This window comes from Podarcis muralis, chromosome 2 (genome assembly GCF_964188315.1).
Source record: "Podarcis muralis chromosome 2, rPodMur119.hap1.1, whole genome shotgun sequence".
NCBI classification, from domain to species: Eukaryota; Metazoa; Chordata; class Lepidosauria; order Squamata; family Lacertidae; genus Podarcis; species Podarcis muralis.
Genome location: NC_135656.1, coordinates 6,356,515 through 6,374,271, shown reverse-complemented (window position 1 = coordinate 6,374,271; position 17,757 = coordinate 6,356,515). Strand labels below are relative to the sequence as shown.

Here is a 17,757-nt window from a genome sequence, read left to right as displayed (position 1 = left end):
ATAGGTGCAAGTTCACCCCTGAACACTTCATAGCTAAGTATTTGTGATATTGTGTTTCATTAAGTTACTGTTATTTATGGTTTGTAACCCTCTTTGAGATTCTATTGAATGAAAGGAGGCACAGAAGTGCAACAAAGCAAAGCAAATCAGGTGGTGGAACCAAGGCCAGGTCTTTCCACCTCAGATCCATCCACTATTCCAGCTACTGTACCAGAAGAGCTCCCAAGCCTACAAGATGTGGTAACTCCAGAAATATATTATTATTGTGTTTTGTGTCAAGTAACAAAAGACAGACAGCACACAAGCTAGTCTACAATCCTCCTGCGCCTGCAAAAATGTAATGAGCATTCTGTTTCGGATGAGGCAAAAGTAGCTAGAAAGTGGTTTTGTCTATTTATGTGTCTGGTTTTCCTATTTTCTTTCCCTGCAATTTTATATATTTGTGCATGCTTCCATTTTCTTATGCAATGTTTTACAGTAATTTCAGATGGAAATAATAGATATGAATGCTCCAAGTCTTGCTGGATCTGGAAAGATTCATTAGAAACATAATGTGCTTCTTAAAAACTGAATGCCCGTCGACGGCAGTTCAAAATTGTGTCCCCATTTTTTTTGCGACTTTCATTCTGCTTCCAATCAGCTGATCCAGTAAGTTACATAAAGCGCTTCCATTTATTTATGTTGGCTTGGCTGTCATTGCAGCCCAAAGCTGTAATTCTCCAAAAAGTTGTAATTGCACATATTAATCCTATCAGCCACTCTTTCTAAGACTTCTTCCTGGAATGAATGGCCCAGCACTAAATGAGTCTCAGGCAAATGTTTACTGGCAGGAAGCTGGAATAACTGGTATGCTGCCAGGGTCTTGTGCAAGATGATAAATAGAATCTGCTGGTGTCTCAGCAGAGCAATCATTTCTAAAGGCCATTGTGGGGATGGGAAATTTTGGTGCCCTAGGCCTCAGCCCAGGGATGCGGGTGGCGCTGTGGGTAAAAGCCTCAGCGCCTAGGGCTTGCCGATCGAAAGGTCGGCGGTTCGAATCCCCGCGGCGGGGTGCGCTCCCGTTGCTCAGTCCCAGCGCCTGCCAACCTAGCAGTTCGAAAGCACCCCTGGGTGCAAGTAGATAAATAGGGACCGCTTACTGGCGGGAAGGTAAACAGCGTTTCCGTGTGCGGCTCTGGCTCGCCAGAGCAGCGATGTCACGCTGGCCACGTGACCCGGAAGTGTCTCCGGACAGTGCTGGCTCCCGGCCTCTTGAGTGAGATGGGCGCACAACCCTAGAGTCTGTCAAGACTGGCCCGTACGGGCAGGGGTACCTTTACCTTTTTAGGCCTCAGCCCTCCGAGTAAAGGTAAGGCGACCGGAGGCAAAGGAAAGACAGGTTTCCACACCTGTACCGGAATGTTGGTTCTACCTCAGGGGACAAGAAGCAAATGGGCCATCATGATGAAGTCTAACGAACAAAACAATTATTCTTTATCCTATAACAGCAATAATAATATTATAAACCCATTAACATACACTACACCCACAGAATACATTTAGAGCCCTCTAAATAGCCATGGCTTCTAGTGAAGAATTTCGGAAACTGGGGTTTGCTAAGAGAGCTGGCTTCACAGAGCTACAATTTCCAGCACCCTTAAACTATACTTCCCAGGCTGCCTTTCAAACACACAGTGTGGGTGTCAATTAATGGACAGCGGAATTGGTGCCCAATGGAGTGCTGAAACCATTCAGAACTGAAAGGAGTGGTGAAGATCACTGTTCTTTCTTGCTTAGTACAGATCTAGGTACGTTTCAAGGAAGGGGGAAGGATAACCAGAAGATTCATGTTGAGGGGGGAACAGCGGGGGGTGAGGGGATGTATAGGCCCCACGGAAAGACTACCAGGTTGACAAACTGATGACACCAGTGCTCATGCAACACCCATGCACTGCTCCTTCAAGTTCTATAAGCTCACATTTTGCGGCTTAGCCCTGCGGCTTTGGGTCTAAAGTTGCCTGAGTTTGTGTACTGCAGACATGTCCCGGCAATTGCTGAAACAGAGGAATGTTGGGACTGCCTGTTGGCCTCCAGGTGACCTACTTTACCTGCACAAAGTTTACACGTAGTTTAGATTATAACCAGCTTTACTTGGGCTGGTTATAATCTATAATCTATTCCAGTTGGTTTGTGGGGAGCACATCTTTCCCTCACTCCAAGGAACTACAATGGTACCTCAGGTTACATACGCTTCAGGTTAAATACGCTTCAGGTTACAGAAATAGCAACTCAGGCTAAGAACTTTGCTTCAGGATGAGAACAGAAATCGTGCTCCAGCGGCGCAGCAGCAGCGGGAGGCCCCATTAGCTAAAGTGGTGCTTCAGGTTAAAAACAGTTTCAGGTTAAGAACGGACCTCCGGAACGAATTAAGTACTTAACCCGAGGTACCACTGTATAAGGATACAATGCATGTCCACTTACAGTAAGTTGCACTGCGTTCAATGGGTCTCATTCCTAGATCAGCCAATAGTAGAGAATCAAAGAAAAATAAAACCACTTCTCTTTACAGCTACTGATTACTAAGCCTGCATCTCAATAGGATCCTAAAAGATTCAATGTTCCATCCATAGATTGTTTGGCCACCTGTCATGTTGTTCTTCACAATCATCTACACGGCTTGTGCTGGTTTGGGCCCAGAGCGGGTCAACACATAGTCTGCAATGGTGGTTGGCAAGTAAGAGACAGGAAGGTAGAAGAGCTTTGCATCCCAGCCTGGAGAGTAGCGAGTGCGAGGGGAGCAGGATGTCAGGGCATGTTCTATGCAGTCGGTGACCAGGTGAAGCTTGTCGCTGCAACCATCAAGGAGTTGTTGGAACGATTTGCAAGCTGTGTGAGAGAAACAAACAAATGAAAAGTTGAATCTGCAGCAACACAGGAGGCAAATTTAATCTTCTGAGCATTCTCTCTATGATAGCTAAATCAAAGAAGGAACATCTGGAACTATTTTGGATGTCAAAGAAAAGAACCTTCAGGTGCTTCCAGACTGCATTGCGAAATTTTGGCAGAGTGCAAATTCAGAAGGAAAGCTGTTTGTCAGTTCGCTTCTTGTTTCTTGAACTGTAAACAAGTCTGCATTAAAATGCAAATCGAACTGATTTTCTCCCCCATCTCTACTCACATTGCTCAAAGTACTGCTGCCCATAAGTGTCTCTGATGTCAGAAGGTACCCGGCTCCATACAGTCTGAAAATACTCTACTAGTTTTGTGCAAATAGGTGTTTTGAAACCACCAGGTTCAATTATGCTGACTCGGACTCCAAAAGGATGGAGCTCTCTCCTGAATTGGGGAAGAAAAGTAAAGAGTTATCATTTCTTACTGAGCCACAGTAATATTGCAGGTCATGTTTTTGGATCAGTGGAAAGCAACACCTTTCTTTTTGAAAAGAAGGGGGGAAAGGAGAGAGAAAAGAAGAGAAATGTAGTCCCCTATCTTTTGCCCTCTTGCGTGAGCCTGGCCCTGCTCTGCTCATGCAGACTTTTGATCTTAATGCCATCAATTCAGCAAGTCGACACTTTGATAATTAAGTGGTATATAAATAGTTGAAATACGCACATTTTAAACACCATAATCAACTTTTCTACAAATCACGTTGGGCTCTTCTATTCTCAAAGGCCTTTGCTGAGAATCCTCCGGAAAAACAATCTCCCAAAGGACCTGTTGATGGCACTTTACCATTGTACTGTGGAGAGTGTATTAACTTATGGTCTGTGTGTGTGGTTTGGGTGCTGCACGGCCAGGGAAAAAACAATACTGTCCAGGGTTGTAAAGATTGCAGAGATAATACTTGGGTACACTCTTCCCACCTTAGATCAAATCTATGCTGTCAGGTGCCATAAGAAAGTGGCAGAGATAGCACAGGATAGTACGAACCCCGGAAATGATCTCTTTCAGCTTCTGCCTTCTGGAAGAAGGTATAGGATTATAAAGGCCAGGACTAGCCGCCTGAGAAACAGTTTCTACCCAAATGCAATTCTGGTTTTAAACGCAGTATAAGGAGTCTTTATAGGAGTATATTGTATTTTAAAATGGGGTTTCAGAGTTTTTAGGGGGGGTTGAATGTAGATTTTATGTAGATTTTCAATTTCATTGTTCTGTATGGGGCAATGACAATAAAGGTATTGTATCGTATTCTCCTAAGTGACACCAGCAACGCGGCCAAGCAGGTTGGCCTAGGACCTAGACAAAACCATCTAGAGCAGGGGTCGGCAACCTAAGGCCCATGGGCCACAAGCGGCCCACGGGGGTCGTTTAACCAGCCCACGAGCCACCCACGAACTGAGCCGCCCGCTCGGCGAGTCCCCGTGCTCTGTGCGGCATGGGCACTCGCTCCCGCGGCGCCAGAAATCACGTCTCCGCAGATGCTGGAAATCACGGGCACGCAATCACACACTCGTGATCCAGCCCACGGAGGGCTCTCTGCTTGAGTGATCTGACCAAGGCGGGGTAAACCTTGCAGACCCCTGATCTAGAGCATGGACAGCAAGAGTGGGCTGGGAGCCACACATCCTATCTCAGGCTTGCAAATTCAAAAAAACCTATTTTTTCATAATTTTGTTTGATATGTATTTTGTTGTAATGTTCATGAAATGAAGTACTAACAAGAATTCTTTCAAAGCATTAATTCTATCATCAATAGCAAGCTATCACTCAGCTTTGTAACACACGTTTAAAAGAAAAGCCTGGTTAGCTTTTCAGACACCTTTTAATTGAATGACTTTCTAAAGAAATGCCTGATAATATAGTTTGAAATTTTGTTTATTCCATTATAATTTCCAGAATATAACAGAAGACCCATTTATCCTAATTAGAACCCAATAAGGCAGACATGTATGTACAAATATTATTTTAAAATGTGATCCCACTGAGATCCCAATAAAAAAAATTGGAAATATTTTTAAATCGTTTTTTTAAAAAATTAATTTTATAACTTAAATTTTAATGTTAAACTAAGTCCATCATATATCATATAAAATCCCATGCAGTTCTGAAGAGATTGGTGTTTTCGCTTTTGACGTATCTCAATTCTGGTCTGAGCTTTTAAGGTTTTTGTGTAGTCTGGCAAGGCCAAAATTGTCAATTTTTTCAAATTTCAAACCCTCGTAACTCAAAAATGGGATGAGATAAAAAAATTAAAAATTCAGTTATAAACTTAGTTTTGTTCAATCAACAAGTGTACAAAATATGAAGAAAGTTGGGTGACATGGGACAAAAAAGTTGGATCACTTGATATGGAATGACCCATCTGGTGGTTGCATGTTGCAGAAGAAGAAACTACAGAGCTGATGTTTTTACCTCAGGGTGTCAGAGAAGGCTTCCGCACCAAACTTGGATGGGCAGTAACCACCTCCAAAGCAGGCCAGGCGTCCCATCGTACTGCACACGTTGACCACCCTCCCTCTGGCTCTCCTCACCAGGGGCACCATGTGTAGCGTCACATCAATCATCCCCAAAAGGTTGACATTGATCACCTTTGCAAAGTCATCTTTGGTCAGCCATTCGTTGGGAGCTGCTGGGGTGCCTATGCCCGCATTGTTCACCAAGCCCCAGAGCCCTGTGTGAAGAAAGAAGGCATGATCATCCTCTGAGGCAACCTTAGCAGAGCTCAATAAAGTTGGAAATAAGCTAATCACATGCATAGATTGTTTGTGTTTACTTATGGAATTCTTCCTTTTATTATTTTTTCTGAATTGTTATGCTTATTCTTCATTTCACATGTTGTGAGCCACTTTGGGCACAATTTTGTGGGAACGTGGCCTACAAATGAATACAGAGAGGCAATTCTAATCCCTGGTCCCACCCAGGGCTGGATTTAGGTTTGATGAGGCCCTAAGCTACTGAAGGTAATGGGGCCCTTTATATGTCCAGCCTTCCTTTGTCAACAACAAATAGGTAAAGGTAAAGGTACCCCTGCCCGTACGGGCCAGTCTTGACAGACTCTAGGGTTGTGCGCCCATCTCACTCAAGAGGCCGGGGGCCAGCGCTGTCCGGAGACACTTCCGGGTCACGTGGCCAGCGTGACATCGCTGCTCTGGCGAGCCACAGCCGCACACGGAAACGCCGTTTACCTTCCCGCTAGTAAGTAGTCCCTATTTATCTACTTGCACCGGGAGTGCTTTCGAACTGCTAGGTTGGCAGGCGCTGGGACCGAACAACGGGAGCGCACCCCGCCGTGGGGATTCGAACCGCCGACCTTTCGATCGGCAAGCCCTAGGCGCTGAGGCTTTTACCCACAGCGCCACCCGCGTCCCTCTCAACAACAAATAGTAGCGGTTTTTTTTGTGCTGAATATATGCTATATGGTAATTTATGGACCTAATAGGTATCTAAAGCCATTTGCACATAACAAAATATGTATTTTATCAAAGTAATTGATATAGATATGAGCAAACCAGTGATATTTTAGAGAACAGGCTAGCAGGTGGGGCCCATTACTTACATCATAGGAGCCTACACAACCCAAAACACTGTTGCTGTATGTAGGTTTTATTTTATTTGTTTTTTATCTTATATTTTGGAAATGTGCATCCAGTTGTTGTTTTCCTTTATATTTTTTGTGGCCCCCAAGAGAGTGGGGCCCTAAGCTATAGCTTGTTTAGCCTATACGTAAATCCCGCGCTGGTCCCACCAATAGCACAGAGGCACCACAAGGAAGGTAGAGATTCACCTTTGCTTCCAATGCACCCTTTCACCCACTCCGTCGCTGCCGCCACACTCTCTGTGCTGGTGACATCCAGAATGGTGATTTTCAAGCGCTCTGAGGTGGCCTTGTCCAGCTGCTCTGCCCCCTTCTGCGTGAGACAGGCTGCCAGCACCCGCAGGCCCCGGGCATCCAGCTGCCTGGCAAGTAGGTTTCCAAAGCCAGAGTCACACCCCGTGATGAAGACATATTTCTCCGTCAGGTTCCCCACCGTCTGTCTCTCCTTGTACCATCGGCGAAGGAAGTAAAGCCCCAGCAGGGCAGCCAGGTAGACCAACATGGCTGAAACCTGCAGGGAAAAAGAATTCAAGCATTAGGATGCATACACGCCCCTGGCAGGACTTGGAGGAGGATATTTCTAATTCCTGCTCCACCAAGAAGTTCACTGGAAGACCTTTTATGTTGCCACCACTCAATTTAGCCTTCCTCGCAGTGCTGTGGAGGGGAAGGGGAATTTTTGCATGAAGCAAAGAGCTGCTTGGAGGACAATCCTATATACATAAGAAGTGGGTGGCGCTGTGGTTTAAACCACTGAGCCTCTTGGGCCTGCTGATCAAAACGTTGGAGGTTCAAATACGTGCAATGGGGTGAGCTCCCGTTGCTCTGTCCCAGTTCCTGCCAACCTGGTGGTTCGAAAGCATGTCAGCGCAAGTAGATAAATAGGTACTGCTGCGGTGAGAAGGTAAGCGGCGTTTCTGTGTGCTCTGGCACTCATCACGGTCCTCCGTGCGCCAGTAGTGGTTCAGTCATGCTGGCCACATGACCCACAAAACTGTCTGTGACAAACGCCGGCTCCCTCGGTCTGAAAACAAGATGAGCGCCGCAACCCCACAGTCGCCTTTGACTGGACTTAACCGTCCAGGGGTCCTTTACCTTTACCTTTCACCTCTATATACATAAGCAACACTGAGTTCAAATATAGTGCATTAGCTCAAATATTAGCTCAAATATTGGCATTAGCAGGCAACAGGTCATATGCCTTATTTTGTCATTAATGCGCCACATATTGTACTTGTTCAAGGTCCGATCCCCGATTTGTTTTGTGTGATCAAACTCTCCCAACTGAGTTTCACTAAGTATTTTGCAGATGATGGACACCAATGTTTTTGATGCTGGGTTTTTATTAGGTTTTCAAAGGAGATCAGAGATTTATGGTTAGGATGAGAACAAGGACCCAGAGATGAACAGAGACGAACAGAAAGTCTCTACAGAGGGTGGTGAATACAGCACATGATTTCATGGGCTGTCCCTTGAGTCCACTAGATCAGTGTTTCCCAACCGGTGTTCCGCGGCACACTAGTGTGCCGCGAGACGTTGCCTGGTGTGCCGCGAGATGTTGCCTGGAGGGAGGCGGGCGAGTCGGGCGGCGAGAGGCGGGGCGGCGGCGGCGAGGAGAGGCCGCCCAGCGCGGGGCTCTCGCCGTCTGCCTGCCTGGCTGCCTGCGTGGCGCTGACGTCACGGGGCTGTAACGTGCCCCACATAGGCACACGCGGGGCGGCGAGCGAGCTCCCTCCCACATCCCATCACCGCTCGCTTCGGCCGGCCTACTGGGCTGTCGCAGGCGGAAGGCCTGCGCATGCGCAAGGTTTTCGCGCCTTCGGGATTCCCTTCACGCCTTCCTCCTCCCGGGTCCTTGAGAGCGCGGGAAGCGGCAGCGCGAGACCGGCGTTGAGCCTGGTAGGTATTGCGCTTGCCAAGGCAGTCATTTGGGAAATGAAAACTTGCAAAGCAAGCAACCAGTTCAATCTGAAGTACGTGTATGCTTAATATCCTGTATCTGAAACCTGTTCTGCCCCCTCCCCCACACTTGGTGCCATTTTCATCTACACATGCAGCAGAGTAAGTTGACCCAGAATAGTACCAATTCAGATGGCAGATGGGAGAATGACAGTGCTGAATGCTTTCCCATGTAGAACAGTCCCTGCAAATAAAAACCTAGCATATTTGGAAGAGGGATGCTAGCCTAACCATTACCTTCTATGCTGTTACTATTTTTTTATTTTTTTTTACATAAGTAAAAAGTGACCTTTCCCCATCTGGCATGGTGGTGTGCCTCGAGATTTTTTTCATGAAACAAGTGTGCCTTTGCCCAAAAAAACTTGGGAAACACTGCACTAGATGACATCACAAGGGATCGTTCCCTTAGGAGAGCGAGAAAAATTCTCAGGGATGACTCACACCCCAGCCATCACCTCTGATTATAGAAGTACAGTGGTACCCCGCAAGACGAACGCCTCGCAAGACGGAAAACCCGCTAGACGAAAGGGATGCTAGCCTAACCATTACCTTCTATGCTGTTACTATTTTTTTATTTTTTTTTACATAAGTAAAAAGTGACCTTTCCCCATCTGGCATGGTGGTGTGCCTCGAGATTTTTTTCATGAAACAAGTGTGCCTTTGCCCAAAAAAACTTGGGAAACACTGCACTAGATGACATCACAAGGGATCGTTCCCTTAGGAGAGCGAGAAAAATTCTCAGGGATGACTCACACCCCAGCCATCACCTCTGATTATAGAAGTACAGTGGTACCCCGCAAGACGAACGCCTCGCAAGACGGAAAACCCGCTAGACGAAAGGGTTTTCCGTTTTGGAGGCGCTTCGCAAGACGAAGTTCCCTATGGGCTTCCTTCGCAAGACGAAAGCCCATAGGGAAATCTCCGGGACAGCGGGGAAGCGCCTCCGCTGTCGCCCGCCAGCATTTTTAAAAGCCCCGGGACAGCGGGGGACTTCTCCGCTGTCGGGGCGATCTTAAAATGCTGGCGTGCGGGAGCGAAGCCTCCGCTGTCGCCCGCCAGCATTTTAAAAAGCCCCGGGACAGTGGGGAACTTCTCCGCTGTCGGGGCGATCTTAAAATGCTGGCGGGCGGGAGCGAAGCCTCCGCTGTCGCCCGCCAGCATTTTAAAAAGCCCCGGGACAGCGGGGAACTTCTCCGCTGTCGGGGCGATCTTAAAATGCTGGCGGGCGGGAGCGAAGCCTCCGCTGTCGCCCGCCAGCATTTTAAAAAGCCCCGGGACAGCGGGGGACTTCTCCGCTGTCGGGGCGATCTTAAAATGCTGGCGGGCGGGAGCGAAGCCTCCGCTGTCGCCCGCCAGCATTTTAAAAAGCCCCGGGACAGCGGGGGACTTCTCCGCTGTCGGGGTGATCTTAAAATGCTGGCGGGCGGGATCGAAGCCTCCGCTGTCGCCCGCCAGCATTTTAAAAAGCCCCGGGACAGCGGGGGACTTCTCCGCTGTCCGGGGCGATCTTAAAATGCTGGCGGGCGGGAGCGAAGCCTCCGCTGTCGCCCGCCAGCATTTTAAAAAGCCCCGGGACAGCGGGGGACTTCTCCGCTGTTCCGGGGCAATTTAAAAGCCCCGGACCATGCCCCGATGCCAGGCGGCGGACGGGAATGCCTCCCCCCACCGCCCGCCATCGGGACCATGCCCTGATGCCGGTGGACGGGCGGGAACGCCTCCCCCCGCCGCCCGCCATCGGGACCATGCCCCGATGCCGGGGGCGGGGCCGCGAAGCCTGGGCGCGCTGATCTCAGCGCGCCCAGGCTTCGGCATGCCGGCAACTCTCCGCAAACTGCGGCAGCGCTGCCGCTGCTTGCGGAGAGGTCCGCGAACCCTGGGCGGACATCTTTTGAAGGCAGGGGGGGAGCAAAGACTTTTGCCCCCCGCCAGCCTTCAGAAGAGGTCCTGGACCTCTTCTGAAGGCCAGCGGGGGGCAAAAGTCTTTGCTCCCCCCTGCCTGCCTTCCCGGGAGAGCGGAGAAACGCAGCACGTTTCTCCGCTGTCCCGGAGGGCTTTTGAATGCAGGCGGGGGGAGCAAAGACTTTCGCCCCCCCCAGCCTTCAGAAGAGGTCGGGGGACAGACTGTCCCCGGACCTGGTCTGAAGGCGGTTTCCCTAGGAACGCATTAATTGATTTTCAATGCATTCCTATGGGAAACCGTGCATCGCAAGACGAAAAACTCGCAAGACGAAGAGACTTGCGGAACGAATTAATTTCGTCTTGCGAGGCACCACTGTATAATCAGTTGTACCAACAGGCTAAAACAGGGGTAGGCAACCTAAGGTACGTGGGATGGATGTGGCCCAATCGCCTTCTCAATCCAGCCCGCAGACGGTCCGGGCCTCAGAATGAGTAGAATGTATCCTTTTATTTAAAATGCATCTCTGGGTTATTTGTGGGGGCTGCCTGGTGTTTTTACATGAGTAGAATGTATGCTTTTATTTAAAATGCATCTCTGGGTTATTTTGGGGGCATAGGAATTTGTTCATTATTTTTTTTCAAAATATAGTCCGGCCCCCCACAAGGTCTGAGGGGCAGTGGACCGGCGCCTTGCTGAAAAAGTTTGATGATCCCTGGTCTAAATACTAGCTTTTATCCATGGGCTGTTAGGCTGTTGAACGGAAAATAACATAACGAAAATGACTTGCAAGGTGGTGTGTTGTTCAATAAGCACACAGAGTGCAACGAGACTGAGTGTTTGGGGGGGGTGAGGCTTGTTTAATTTCATTGTACACAGGTTGTACAATGACAATAAAGGTATTTTTATTATATAGACTAGAGTATAGAGTGCAAATGTTGCCAACACACCCTAACAAGCTGATCAGAGCTTACATCCCTAACGATTTGCATTTAGGGATGTAAGAAGGCATAACTTTATTTCCTGTTCTGTACTTTTCACATTCAGTACTGTTTCTGTTCAGGTGCAAGGTCATCTTCCATCAAATATTATGTTATTTGTCTAACCTTCTGCTGTTGCAAAATGACGTAATTAACTAACTATTATTGTTGGCATCCATCTGTGTGGAATGTGTCTCCAGGGATAAAGTCAAACTGCTGTGTTAGCAGCACTATGACCTCTCCATGTCACTAGCCCAGGCAGTGTGACTTCGCAACACAAGACAAAGCATATTTCAGAATACCAGATGCTGGAAACAAATGGGAGGGACTCCTTGCTCTGTTGACTGGCAGTGACTTATTAACTATAATAATAATAATAATTTATTATTTATACCCCGCCCATCTGGCTGAGTTTCCCCAGCCACTCTGGGCGGCTCCCAATCAGTGTTAAAAACAGTACAGCGTTGCATATTAAAAACTTCCCTGAACAGGGCTGCCTTAAGATGTCTTCTGAATGTCAGGTAATTATTTATCTTTTTGACATCTGATGGGAGGGCGTTCCACAGAGCGGGCGCCACTACCGAGAAGGCCCTCTGTCTGGTTCCCCGTAACCTCACTTCTCGCAATGAGGGAACCGCCAGAAGGCCCTCGGCACTGGATCTCAGTGTCCAGGCTGAACGATGGGGGTGGAGACGCTCCTTCAGGTATACAGGACCGAGGCCGTTTAGGGCTTTAAAGGTCAGCACCAACACTTTGAATCGTGCTTGGAAACGTACTGGGAGCCAATTCAGATCTCTCAGAACCGGTGTTATGTGGTCCTGGCAGCCACTCCCAGTCACCAGTCTAGCTGCCACATTCTGGATTAATTGCAGTTTCCGGGTCACCTTCAAAGGTAGCCCCACGTAGAGCGTGTTGCAGTAGTCCAAGCGTGAGATAACCAGAGCATGCACCACTCTGGCGAGACAGTTCGCGGGCAGGTAGGGTCTTAGCCTGCGTACCAAGTGGAGCTGGTAGACAGCTGCCCTGGACACAGAGTTAACCTGCACCTCCATGGACAGCTGTGAGTCCAAAATGACTCCCAGGCTGCGCACCTGGTCCTTCAGGGGCACAGTTACCCCATTCAAGACGAGGGAATCCCCCACACCAACCCGCTCCCTGTCCCCCCAAAACAGTACTTCTGTCTTGTCAGGATTCAACCGCAATCTGTTAGCCGCCATCCATCCTCCAACCGCCTCCAGGCAACTAGTGAACCCTGCAATCACTGGATCAACTCAGAAATAAAGAGAGCTCAGCATTAGCACCTCGCAGGTCATAACTGATTTCCTCTTCAAAAATAATAAGGAAGTTTTACTGAGTTTCAGAAAATACATCTTACAAAACCCCCTCATCAATAACAAATTACCCTGTTTTACTCAAGTAGGACACAATGGTCCATATTTTCTGTTGCAACTGATCCAATTTCTTCCAAATCCATGTTAAACACTGCAAGGCCAGCACAGGACGGAATGTGGTTAGTTTCTTAGGTTGCAAGTTCTTTCAATGTTCATGAGAAACAGAGCCAGTTGCACAACACATGAAACTGCTTTGATATGTAATGAGACTAATTTATCAAAGCAGAAACGCCTTATTTTCTCACAGGTGCACCACAGATGGAACAGGGGCCAACAACACTAAAACCCCTCCAAGTAAGTGCAGGTGAAGACAAACGAATGTGATTACATTTTTGTGGTGTTAGATGCCGTCGGTGTAAGAGCTTAAAAGTGTTTTCTCCACTCTTAATTAAAACAGAACATGGAGGCAGCCTAACTGTTCCAAGGTCTAATTCCCAGGCTTCTTTTGTAGGAACAAACTGTTCCCGTCAAATGTCACTAAATATTTTGTAGCTGAAGGACACCAATCTTTTTGATGCTGTGTTTTTACTAAGTGCTAAATTCTTATCTCCTTCTGAGTAATGAATGGGAAGAGATATGAGACTGGAGTCGATCTTGTACCTTTTAAAGTTCTGAACTTTTTCTGGAAATGTTTCTGGGCCTTTAAGGGGTGCCCAGGAAGAAGAAATTCAGGAAGTGAAGCTTTTCCCCTCCCCCAGCCTGAAGCGTGAGAAAAGTGTCACCTACTGAATATTCGCTTGAAATAAAGTTGTTATGAGCACATGTTAGTGGTGACTGGAAGTTACTAACTATCATTTATAATTGAAAAGGGAAGAGACAGACCTGCAGCTGGTTAGAGGAAAGGCTCTCAGCTTCAGTTGTGCGGCAGGTAAAGGAATGCTTCCTTCTCCGATTTACAGTTGCTCCTTATCTGCCTGCTGTTTTTCATACTCCACTAGCTGCAACAGGAGCTCCTCCCTTCTGGCAAGGATTGGTTTAACCCAATTAGGTGGTGAAATTTAACTGCCTTCTTTAAACTAACTGGGGAATTTGTTGGTGAAAGAAACACACCGAATTCCTCCCACTGCAGAGCTCCGTGCCACAGATTCAGCCCCTTTCCCCTGTGTTCTGTTCATGTATGGATAGAGCAAATAAATCATTTGTCTAGAGCAGGAAGAAAGCCTGGGGTTGAGAGTATCTTTCTTGCGGAAGCACATCCCTCCTGCTGATAGAAAGATGCGCAGAGTGCTTGCAAAATTACATTTCACCTAGAGGCTGGACCCGGCCAGCTTGCTTTGGTGCATGAATTCTAATACAGTGGTACCTCGGTTCGCAAACGAAATATCTTCCGGAAACCCGTTTGGCTTCCGAAATGTTCAAAACCCGAGGCGCAGCTGAAGGAAACACAGCCGTGGGCACCCTGAGGAACTGCCCTCCACCTTGGCCCTGTCGATAAAAAGCAAGTCCAGAATGATAGACTAGAATTATGTCCACTGAGCTACAATTCCCAGCACCCTTAAACTACACTTCCCAAGCTGTTAAAATGATATAATAGCTCAGGACTGCAATACCTAAAGGACTGCCTCTTTCCACATTGTAGATATATAATAAATGTTGATAAATGTACCAAGCAAACACGTACATAAATATATAAACCACATTGTCTGAAGCAGCACAGGAAGACAGTCCTGAAATCATTTTGACTCCCAAGTCGACCAAATGTTTCTCTGCAAGGACGGAGGAGGTGGAAAAAAAACCTTCCTTGTTACAGGAATTTAGTAATTACCATCTCAAAGGAGGGGATGACAGACTACCAGGAAAGGCAATCAGATAAGGCATTATCAGATAACCTGGCAGGCAGGAAAAACAAGAACATTCAAATTTCTTTTGTAGAACACCTTTTCTGTGATGTATGTATGATGTATGGAGGGGTGGTCTTGAGCTCCAGGGCAGGGAATTTAAAATGTCTATATAAGGCCTTGTGCACCATTGTCCTGCGGGTGAGGGGAGCACCCTGTTGCAACAGATCAATAAAGATCAGGTTGGCCTCTGTTATTTTCTCCTACCAATAGGGAACCCACATAAGGACTCTATAAGGGCTCTTGCATACCCCATAAGGGGGAAAGGGCAGATTTATTTTGTTTACAACAATATGAACCTACCCGGACCCTGAGATCACCTTCCGAGGCCCTCCTTTGTGTGCCCCTCTTCAAGAGGTTCAGAGGGTGGCAACATGAGAACAGGGCCTTCTCTGCTGTGGCTCCCCGTCTGCCGAATGCTCTCCCCAGGAAAGTTCATTCCTTCATTATACATCTTTAGGCGCCAGGCAAAAACATTCCTTTTCAACCAGGCCTTTGGCTGATCTGATTTACATCCTATGCCCTTTTAAAATGAGCTGGGGGGGGGAGGGGGCTATTGGTCTGTTGTTTTATTGTCATTGGGTCTCTTGTGGTTTTATATTATTTTATTCTGTGAACCACTCTGAGACCCCTGGGTATAGGGTGGCATATAGATAATAATAAAATAAGAATAATGTAAGAGTATAGGGGACGCGGGTGGCGCTGTGGGTAAAAGCCTCAGCACCTAGGGCTTGCCGATCGAAAGGTCGGCGGTTCGAATCCCCGCGGCGGGGTGCGCTCCCGTTGCTCGGTCCCAGCGCCTGCCAACCTAGCAGTTCAAAAGCACCCCTAGGTGCAAGTAGATAAATAGGGACCGCTTACCAGCGGGAGGGAAACGGCGTTTCCGTGTGCTGCGCTGGCTCGCCAGATGCAGCTTGTCAGACTGGCCACGTGACCCGGAAGTGTCTTCGGACAGCGCTGGCCCCCAGCCTCTTGAGTGAGATGGGCGCACAACCCCAGAGTCTGTCAAGACTGGCCCGTACGGGCAGGGGTACCTTTACCTTTACCTTTAATATAAGAGTATATTGACATAGTGTAGGTTCCAATAAATTGGAGTGCTGAAACCATTCTGAACTGAAAAGAGTGGTGAAGATCACTGTTCTTTCTTGCTTAGCACAGATCTAGGTATGCTTCAAGGATGGGGGAAGGATAACCAGAAGATTCATGGTGAAGGGAGAATTGGGGGGGGGGGCGATGTATAGGCCCTGCAGAAAGACCACCAGGTTGATAAACTGATGACACCAGTGCTTGTGCAACACCCATGCGCTGCTCCTTCAAGTTTTATAAACTCACATTTTGCTGCTTAGCCCTGCGGCTTTGGGTCTAAAGTTGCCTGAGTTTGTGTCCTGCAGACATGTCCCGGCAATTGCTGAAACAGAGGAATGTTGGGACTGCCTGTTGGCCTCCAGGTGACCTACTTTACCTGCACAAAGCTTACACGTAGTTTAGATTATAACCAGCTTTACTTGGGCATTCATTCCAGTTGGTTTGTGGGGAGCACATCTTTCCCTCACTCCAAGGAACTACAGGTTACCCCAGAATCCTTAAACTAGAGTTCCCAGGATTTTTGTGGGGAAAGGAGACTAAAGTGAAGAGTCCCTGTTTGGTTCTTTACAGCTGGTTCTAAGTCAATTCCAAACTTTGCAAGAATGATTCCAAATAAACCTCCTTAGAAACAGATAAGTGGGGAATGAAAGAAGATGTTTTATCTTTTTACACCACTTATAACTCCTTCAATTCCACTTGACTGGAGAGTAAGGTAAAGGTGTGGCAGAAAGTGTCTGGCCACTCAGTCTTACAGTAGGTGGCACTGAGTTCAATAAGGTTTATTCCTAGATAAATGGGTAGTAAAGTTTTGAGTCTAAGCTGCATCAGACAATCATCAATAATAAAAGAAAACTATCTGTAGCCTCTGGTACCTCTGTGTGGGATGCAATCCACTGAGAGCAGTCAAGTACAACATTCCTTGTTTTGCTAGAGTGGACATGCAGAGAATGTTTGGTCCAGCCAGTCAAAACTTCTTGTTCCTCCTGGCTGGCCTGGAACATCCTTCCTTGCATGTGACTAGTGGGTAGGCGTGACCTTTCAAGACCTTGCAAAGGGCCAATGCATGCTGCCATTCTCTCTTTTTTCAATCTTCTTTTCATCCTGCGAACTTCCTGGAATGAACTGGCTGCCAGCCAAGCAGTCGCCCAAGTCATCTCTCTTATAGTGCTCTGCCTGTTCTTGAGTAAAGTTTCTTTTTATTGCTTATGAATAAGACTGTGGTGTCTTTATTCTTTTAGGAGGGATTTAAAATGGGGTCTTTCCAGGAACATACAATTCAATCTCACAGAGACTGAATTGCAACCAGATTTATGCTTGCGTGAGAAAGGGAATGTAAACTCTGGTAAGTAAAGGAACTTGCTAGCACAAGTTAAAAGGTAAAGGACCCTTGACAGTTAAGTCCAGTCGCGAAGGACTCTGGGGTTGCGGCGCTCCTCTTGCTTTACTGGCTGAGGGAGCCGACATTTGTCTGCAGACAGTTTTTCCTGATCATGTGGCCAGCATGACTAAGCCGCTTCTGGCGAAACCAGAGCAGCGCACAGAAACACCGTTTACCTTCCCGTCGGAGTGGTACCTATTTATTTACCTGCACTTTGACGTGCTTTCGAACTGCTACGTTGGCAGGAGCAGGGACCGAGCAACGGGAGCTCACCCCGTCACAGGGATTCGAACCGCCGACCTTCCGATTGGCAAGTCCTAGGCTCTGTGGTTTAGACCACAGCTCCACCTGCGTCCCAATAGTGCAAGTTAGGAAGGATATTAATAAACAATATATCGTCTCCTGCCACCCTGAACATTCTCACACTCGGCCCATTCCACTTGTTGTGGGGAAAATGCAGGTCATTTTTAGGAAAGGAAAGGAACCATTTTGCTGGGCTCCAGACCCTTATTTTATATAGAAGCAGCCAAGGGGTTCTCCTTTACTAATGCTGAAATCTGAACCCCTGTTTACACTGAAGAAAGCCTTGCTGATTTCAATAGTCTTGCTGCTCCAGTCTAGATTCCCATCCCTCCAGGAAACTGAAATCCAAGCCCAATTTGAATTGAAGTGTTGTACAAAGAAATTACAATATCAAGGTTCAGAATGCAGTCG

At 47.5% G+C, this 17,757-nt stretch overlaps 1 protein-coding gene across 1 annotated transcript; it reads right to left on the bottom strand.

Moving 5' to 3' along the window:
* Positions 1–245: 245 nt before the first annotated feature.
* LOC114592985 (17-beta-hydroxysteroid dehydrogenase type 6-like) lies at positions 246–13,987 on the bottom strand. Its single transcript, XM_028721441.2, has 6 exons — positions 13,564–13,987; positions 6,704–7,025; positions 5,332–5,590; positions 3,158–3,315; positions 1,330–2,865; positions 246–956 (listed from the first exon to the last, which is right to left on the bottom strand). The coding sequence occupies exons 2-5, from the start codon at positions 7,014–7,016 to the stop codon at positions 2,648–2,650; spliced, it is 948 nt and encodes a 315-aa protein (XP_028577274.2). The 5' UTR covers positions 7,017–7,025; positions 13,564–13,987; the 3' UTR covers positions 246–956; positions 1,330–2,647.
* Positions 13,988–17,757: the final 3,770 nt, after the last annotated feature.